At 38.5% G+C, this 8,019-nt stretch overlaps 1 protein-coding gene across 6 annotated transcripts in view; it reads right to left on the bottom strand.

The window, feature by feature from the left end:
* Window positions 1–1,893: 1,893 nt before the first annotated feature.
* The window catches only part of TMEM67 (transmembrane protein 67), a 66,318-nt gene continuing 60,192 nt past the window's right edge, over window positions 1,894–8,019 (bottom strand). For 4 of the 6 annotated variants that reach the window (XM_055286761.2, XM_055286758.2, XM_055286759.2 and 1 more), the window contains 2 exons: window positions 6,528–6,670; window positions 3,892–5,583 (listed from right to left, as the gene is read on the bottom strand). In XM_055286761.2, coding sequence (XP_055142736.1) covers window positions 5,503–5,583; window positions 6,528–6,670 — 224 coding nt within the window. In that variant the 3' untranslated portion in view covers window positions 3,892–5,502. Of the gene's footprint in view, window positions 2,681–2,736; window positions 5,584–6,527; window positions 6,671–8,019 lie in introns of those variants that run through there. The other 2 variants (XR_010121924.1, XR_008659032.2) reach the window with 2 other exon arrangements.

The following is an 8,019-nucleotide window of genomic DNA, read 5'->3' as shown; positions in this document are numbered from 1 at the left end:
AAATTTACAAAAGTATAAATTTACCACAAATTGTAAAGTCCAATTTACCAATCTTTTATTTTATGGTTCATTTTTTTTGGGTCTTATTTTGAGACAGACAGGGTCTCACTGTGTCACCCAGGCTGAAGTTCAATAGTGTGATCTCAGTTCACTACAATCTCCACCTCCCTGGGCTCAAGTGATCCTCCCTCCTGAGTAGCTGGGACTACAGGCACATGCCACCACACCTGGCTAATTTTTTGTATTTTTGGTACAGACAGTGTTTCACCATGTTGCCCAGGCTGGTCTTGAACTCCTGAGATCAAGTGATCCACCCACCTCAGCCTCCCAAGGTGCTGGGATTACAGGCATGAGATACCATGCCCAGGCTTTTTGGGGTCTTAAGAAATCTTGGCAGGCTAGGTGCAGTGGCTCACACACAGGTGTGTAATCCTAGTGCTTTGGGAGACTGAGGCTGGAGGATTGCTTGAGGCCAGGAGTCTGAGTCCAGCCTGGGCAACATAATGAGACTCTGTCTCTACAAAAAAATTTAAAATTATCCAAGCAAGGAGGCATGTGCCTGTAATCCCAACTACTCTGGAGGCTGAGGTGGGAGGATGGTTTGAGCCTGGGAGGTCAAGTCTACAGTGAGCCATGATTGTGCCACTGCACTCAAACCTGGGCAACAGAGAGTGACCTTGTCTCAAAACAAAACAACAAACTAAAAGACCTACATGAAAGTCATGAATATATTCCCCTTTTATCTTCTAGAAACTTTACCATTTACCCTTTCAAATTTAGATTTAGCATCTACCTGAAATTGATTTTTGTGTAAGTATGACATAGAAGTATGCATTTTTTCCACTGGGATATTCAATGGCACATCTAAAAAACACCTTTCCCTTACTGCACTGCATGCCACCCTTGTCATGTGTGTGTATACACATATCCACACACCCATGGACTTGTCCCTGGACCTCATTCTACTGATCATCTGTGACTATTTATCCTTGGGCCACAGCCATGTATTCCTTGTAACAATAATAATTACAATGGAAGCAATAACTATTATAAAAATAACAGAAGCAGTTATTTTTTAAAACCCATAGACAACTGTGTGGCAGGCAGTTTGTCTATTGCTACTTCTAGCACACCCAGCGATGAGAGTGTCTTAATGTAGTCTCTAGTGGGTCTAATCTGGGTCTCTCTTTCTGCACTAAATATTAATGGGAACTACTACTACTATTACTACTACTATACAGCTTATATTCACATAGCATTTACTATGTGCCAGGCACTTTTCTAAGCACTGTACACAATAACTCATTTAATCTTCCCAATAAGTGTTTGAGGTAGGTACTATTTATCTCTTTTACAGAGAAGAAAATTTAATCATGACTTGCCCAAATTGCACAGCCAGTAAGTGGTGCAGCCAGGACTTGAACACAGGCCAGTCTGACTCCAGGGTCTGTGCTCTCAATTACTACCCTCGGTGCCTCTCTTATGGGCAGTGGGGCAATGTATTTGCTTGCAAACCACAACATGCAGCCAGGCAACAGAGAGCAGGAACACTTATCTCCAACTTGGTTAAACACTCCATGCAGGTGATGGAGATGTGGCCCAACATAAAAACCTTTAATGATGTGACTCCTGTTTTCCTTTCCAACCTCATCGCCCTCCAAAGCCCCCAAACATACTGTTCTCTGTTCTTTTATGTAGTGATGAGTGAAGAATGACAAGGGGAGACAGGAAAGTTTCTTACACTCACAGGTCCTAGAAACAGATGGCACGGCACACCATGCACAGCCACGGGGCAAAGCACCAGTCAGGAGGCAGTAGTACCAGGAGCCAGGGAAGAGCCTGGGTGCTTACTGGAGTTTCTGAGGAAATGGCAAGGCAGGGCAGGGTCAACAGTTTGGGATCAGCTCGTTGGAATAATTTCGGTGTGCTCTAAACTACAGAGACTATCCCTAGTTGCCTGTTACCTGGTCCTGGGATGATTGAAGGAAGAGGAGCATTGTCTCCTAGGGTTTCAGGGCCAGACAGAGGAGGTGTGGCTCAGGTCTATAGTTTGTATATCAAAGGTATGCTCCCACCTGAGTCCTTTGCTGTCTAGGAGAACCGGGGAGCCCCAGGAGGGACAATCACTCCCCAGAAGGGAAGGTTTCTTAAAATGACAAAACATCTTATACAGACAACTTTTAAAATATAAACAGTACATGTACTCTGTATTCAAACTGCCCGTAGTGCCCCAAACTGCCATGTGCTGCTTTGTCTCTGAGCACATACTGTTCCATGCTTTGGTTGCACTGGTTTTTTTTTTTTGTTTATCTTAAAATCTTAGATCAAATCCATTTCTCTGAGGTCAAAGCCCTGATGACCCAGAAGTACAGTTAAGAGCTTTCCTAATATCACACCCCGGTATTGCAGCACGTTTCATATTGCTGTAATTACTGGTTAATTTACCTGTTTCCCTTACAAATTATAAGACCCTTCTGAGGGGCGGGGGAGTGGGAAAAGGTAGAAACATTGTTGGAATGAATGAGCAAATGAAAAAAACCCTCCCTCCCAGAGATAATACTCCACTCTTCCTGTTCTCTCCACCCTCTATCACAAACTGTGTCTCCCACAGGAATGTTGTCTTCTTTTATGTGTATCGGTGACCTCCATCTGGGCCTCTTCCTGGCAGAGCTGGGGGTGGCTGAGGAAGAAGGCAGGCTCAGAATTTTCATTGGTCAGTTATTGACATCAGTAATCTGAGTTTTAATATCATATTATTAATTTATTAGCAAGATAAAAAATATATTTTGGGGCAGATATTTTAAACTAAAAATAAAAATTCCAGCATTCATAGTTTACTCAACGTTAAAAGCACATTTTAAGAAACTAATCCTGGCCAGGTGTAGTGGCTCACACCTGTAATCCCAGCACTTTTGGAGGCCGAGATGGGTGAATCTCTTGATCAGGAGAACCCTTGTCTCTACAAAAAAATACAAAAAATTAGCTGGCTGTGGTGGCACACACCTGTTGTTCCAGCTACTTGGGAGGCTGAGGTGGAGGACTGCTTCAGCCTAGGAGGCGGAGGTTAGAGTGGGCCAAAATCGTGTCACTGCATTTCAACCTGGGTGACAAGAGTGAGACCCCATCCTCTCTCTCTCTCTCTCTCTCACACACACACACACACACACACATGAAACTAATCCTTACAACAAGTGGTAAGCAAAGGATATTATTTTCATTGCAGAGATGTAGAATGAAGCAAATGACTTAGTTCAAGATACCAAAGCTTGTAAGTGATGGGCAAAATTCTAATTTGAATCCAGGGCTTCTTTTGCTAAATTTGGAGCACTTTCCATTAAGCCACACTGCTCACTGCCCCTTGACTTAACATTTATTTCCCCTCAGCTTATATTTGTCAATATTTACAAAAAAAAAATACATGCTTCATGCTTGCAAGCGCTGAGTGAATGATCATTTTGAATGTTCCTCAATGTAGGTAATCAGCAAAACCTTCTGAAAAGGCAGTTAGGACAGCAATGCCAGAGAAGGAAGCATTTACAAGTCTGCCGTTAATAACAGAGGCACTGGTCTACAGAAGTATTTTAGGGGCCTGTACGTTTCTAAGGAGCATACAAAGTACACAACAGCTTATAAAGAACCTCTCTAGGTTTTGTTTCATTATGAAATGAAGAGACATCAAATGTTTCTAGAAAATCAGTAAAATCAGGGATATAAGATTCAAAGTATAGTGATTGGGTACTACACAAACAGACAAAGGGTAATGAATCTAGTGAATAATTATGCACATGATCAGGAAATGTAAATTGTGACAATGTGAACAAAGGAGTCGACAGTGTATGAAAATCTGAACACATTTTTATGCACCTAACCAAATAAAAATATCATACGAAATTAATTTAGAATGATTTTAAATGTTTTCTCTGTTTTAATTTATCAGCAAGTAAGCGAATTGATCCTTTATTGTGAAATTTAATACTTAAAAACATTTGCACTAAAATTAACTTCTTCTCTGTTGAATGATGGTTGAATTTCTTTCATATGCTTCTGAGTGAGTGGTTTTAAATATCCATGCCAGTACATGTATTTATCTCTGCAGCTTTTATAAAGGCATTCCTGTACTGTGATCCTTCAGAAACTGCAATTTCAAAGACTTCCTTTTCAGTCATCCTCAAGATTCAGGGAAATGTAAAAGATTCAACTTTGGGAATGGCTGGGACCTCTGCCTCAATAATGTTATATTCCTAAATGCTACTCCATGAGATATACATTAATGAAACAGAAAACAGAAATACCAAATGTTTTAGTATATATTTTCATCTGAGAAAATATAATATTTATACAGTATTCCATGTTAAGTATTTACACAGCATTAACATAGAAAGCAGTGAGAAACATGATACATTTACAGTGTTTTGTTTTTGTTTTTTCTGAGACAGGGTCTTGCTCTGTCATCCTGGCTGGAGTACAGTCATGCTATCTGGCTCACTACAGCCTCCACCTCCTGGTTTCAAGCAATTCTCGTGCCTCAGCCTCCCAAACAGCTGGGATTACAGGCCACCACATCCAACTAATTTTTGTATTTTTTGTAGAGATGGGGTTTTGCCATGTTGGCCAGGCTGGTCTTGAACTCCTGACCTGAAGCGATCCACGTGCCTTGGCCTTCCAAAGTGCTGGGATTACAGGCGTGAGCCACAGTGCCCAGCCTTACTGTTTGTTATTTACAATCTTTAAACATAATTGAAAAGCAAAACTCTGGAAGAGAACTCTTAAAATATTAAGTAATTAAAATGTATAAAAAATGATATTGGGAAAAATGTCATACATTACAACTTAATAAATGTAAACTATATTAGAAATGCAAATATATTTCATAGAAAGAGTATACTGACCTAATACAGGTACACAAAGGAATGAAAATATATCATTTCATGAGATGCATATTAATCCAACAGTGAATTAATCCACTGCCAAACAGGATGAGCAATTAGAATGATGCAAATTGAATCAGCAATAATACAATTTAAAATTTCTAAGTAAACTTGAAAATATCTTTCAACATTTATTTAACCATAAGCACATAAAACATGAAAATATCAAACTGAAAACTAGTCTTAAACTTGGAATCAAATTACTTTATCAATGTGAGAAGATTCAGGCAGCTCTCAGTTTATAAAATAATCTACAGAGACAAATGATGGGGACTGTTTTAATTATCATTAAAAAGTATTATGCTGAAAGCAACATTTAGATTTTTTTTGGCCTCACTGTCAGTGTTAATTTATTATGTACTGCATTAAATACCACACACAATGGGAAAACAATATTTTCTATTATATCATGTTATATATTCCCAAGTTATAAAAATAAATCTCTCAGCAAATAAAAAACAAAAACACAGTAGTTTGCATTATAAGTTTTTAAAAATATGGCAAACTAACCTGATATCATGACAGTTTTTTTGGCCATGATTATACTGAGTCTTTAAGTTATTTATTCAGGAAGTTAAATCAAAAATCTTTGATCCACCAATGTTTTGGATGCCAAATTCTTTTGTCCTACTGTATTACGGATATATCTAAAAATCTGGAAAATTAAAACAATTCAGAATGAAAAGAAATATAAACAAAATTAAATATGCACATCAGTTAAAATATCTAGATTAAATTAGCTAATTCTCTCAACTATTTTCATGTATCAGGCATCTGAATCCCGTGGTGATACACAAAATTATTTCAAGATGATAATTTTTTCATAGTTTCAAAGCAATGTATGTTCCCATTTAGAGTAAATTCTTATGAATTAATAATACAAATTATCTCATGTTCACAGAAATACACTTTAAAATATTTAGAAAGGCAACTTTCTTCTAAGTCTAAAACTATGGAAACATCAAAAGAATCTACTCGCTAGGGATAGAAATTTCTTCACAATTCTAGATCACTGTCAAGGACTAATAAATTGCATCTTACTTATATATACTTCTTTGACATAGTGGAGAATATTTAGTTGATAATAACACCACTTCAAGAACAGATTTGCCATTTCTTGAAATCTCTATTTCAGAGTCCACACTCATACATGAAGTTGCTTTTTATCCACACAGATGGGGGAGGTGTCAAAGCTGCAAGCTAAAGGAGGCTTCCCTTTGGTGCTGAGCCATGAGCTAGCTCTCCAGTGCTTGTTTTTTTGTTACTTAACATCTGGAGAGGGTAGATGGGACTCTAATTACTGTTCACTTGTAGCATCTAGGAGACTAGCAGTTAAGTGTCTTCCTATAGGATTCCTCTTCCATGTATAATCAAGCAACTTATGCCCTCCACTAGACCCCAGTATTTCATTGACCCTAAAGGACAGAGTACAGTTGGTTGAAATGTTATTCCTTCTTTTGGTGGGGTTAGTCATATTCTAAACCTTTACAAAACTGTAGTAAAAGTAGACATTGTTACTCTCTGCTATGAAAATATCTACTTCTAACATATTTCTCTCAAGAAAATGAAGGAAAATGCAGAAAAATTTTAAAAATTTACCTCTTGTTGTAGATATGTAAGGAAGGATGCTAAAATAAAATTTTGGCAAGCCAAATCCACAACACAGAAGAACAACAGATCAAAAATAAGAAGGGTAGCTTCATTTCCATAATACAGGACACTGCTGAAAGAATAACCTTCATCTATTGAAAAAATTTAGAAAATATAAATTAGAAATTTAAAAAAGGAATAAGTCTGTGATAAATTTCTGGTGACAAAATCCGGATATTTAAAAACAGCACATTAGAAACATACTATATATAATACTTCATGGCTTACACAAAAATAAACAAACATTTTAAGATTTGTTCATCTAAAAGAGGTTAGTTAAAAAACACATAAAAACTCCTAAAAAGCAGTTTTAACATTAGGACCAATGGTTGGTAATTGCTAGTAGTGTAAGTTTCGAAGACCAGTTAATAAATAGCCTTTCTCTATTTCTTTATACAACTGAAAGCTAAATTAATCTTACAAACATTCCCTAAGATAAGGTAAATCAGAGAAAAAACCCAGCAAGGCACAGAGTAAGTACATAGTGTTCAAGAGTTGAAGAATTTATCTCAAATAGTCCCACGAAGGTTTTGCTCTAAGACCTCTTCTCACTCCACCAGTGGGTTTCATCCTTATTGGGATGTGAACACCCTTTTAAAAAGATTATGATGAGGCCGGGCACAGTGGCTCATGCCTGTAATTCCAGCACTTTGGGAGGCTGAGGCAGGAGGACTGCTTGAGGCCAGGAGTTTAAGACCAGCCTAGGCAACATAGTGAAAATCCATCTCTACCAAAAAAAAAAAAAAAAAAAGAAAGAAAGAAAAGCTAGGTCTGGTGGGTCTGCTGGTACACACCTGTAGTCTTAGCTATTTGGGAAGCTGAGATGGAAGGACCGCATGAACCCAGGAGTTTGAGGTTATAGCGAGCTATTAATATGATTGCACCACTGCACTCTAGCCTGGGCAACAGAGCAAGAACCTGTCTCTAAAAAAAACAAAAAAACAAAAAAAAAAGCCCGACGAAAGCTATAGATCCTTCCATTAGGGAAAAAAAAAAAGTATACATACACTTGGGAGGCCGAGGCGGGCAGATCACGAGGTCAGGAAATCGAGACCATGCTGGCTAACACGGGAAACCCCGTCTCTACTAAAAATACAAACAATTAGCCGGGCGTGGTGGTGGGCACCTGCAGTCCCAGCTACTCAGGAGGCTGAGGCAGGAGAATGGCATGAACCTGGCAGGTGGAGCTTGCAGTGAGCCGAGATCGCACCACTGCACTCCAGCCTGGGTGATACAGCAAGACTCCATCTCAAAAAAAAAAAAAAAAAAAAAAGTATACATACACAACTCTTGCAAACAATTTCAGGGAAATCCAGAGAACCACTGAAGCGGCCCACGGACACCCAGTTAGGAATATCTGCTTTATACAAGAGGGCATGTGGAGTGCTGGTAATGTTCTCTCTTGAAAGGGTACTAGTTACAGGGGTATATTCAGTTTGTG

Source organism: Symphalangus syndactylus, chromosome 7, assembly GCF_028878055.3.
Source record: "Symphalangus syndactylus isolate Jambi chromosome 7, NHGRI_mSymSyn1-v2.1_pri, whole genome shotgun sequence".
Lineage (NCBI taxonomy): Eukaryota > Metazoa > Chordata > Mammalia > Primates > Hylobatidae > Symphalangus > Symphalangus syndactylus.
The sequence above is the reverse complement of the archived record's forward strand: the minus strand, read 5'-3'. Positions and strand labels throughout refer to the sequence as shown.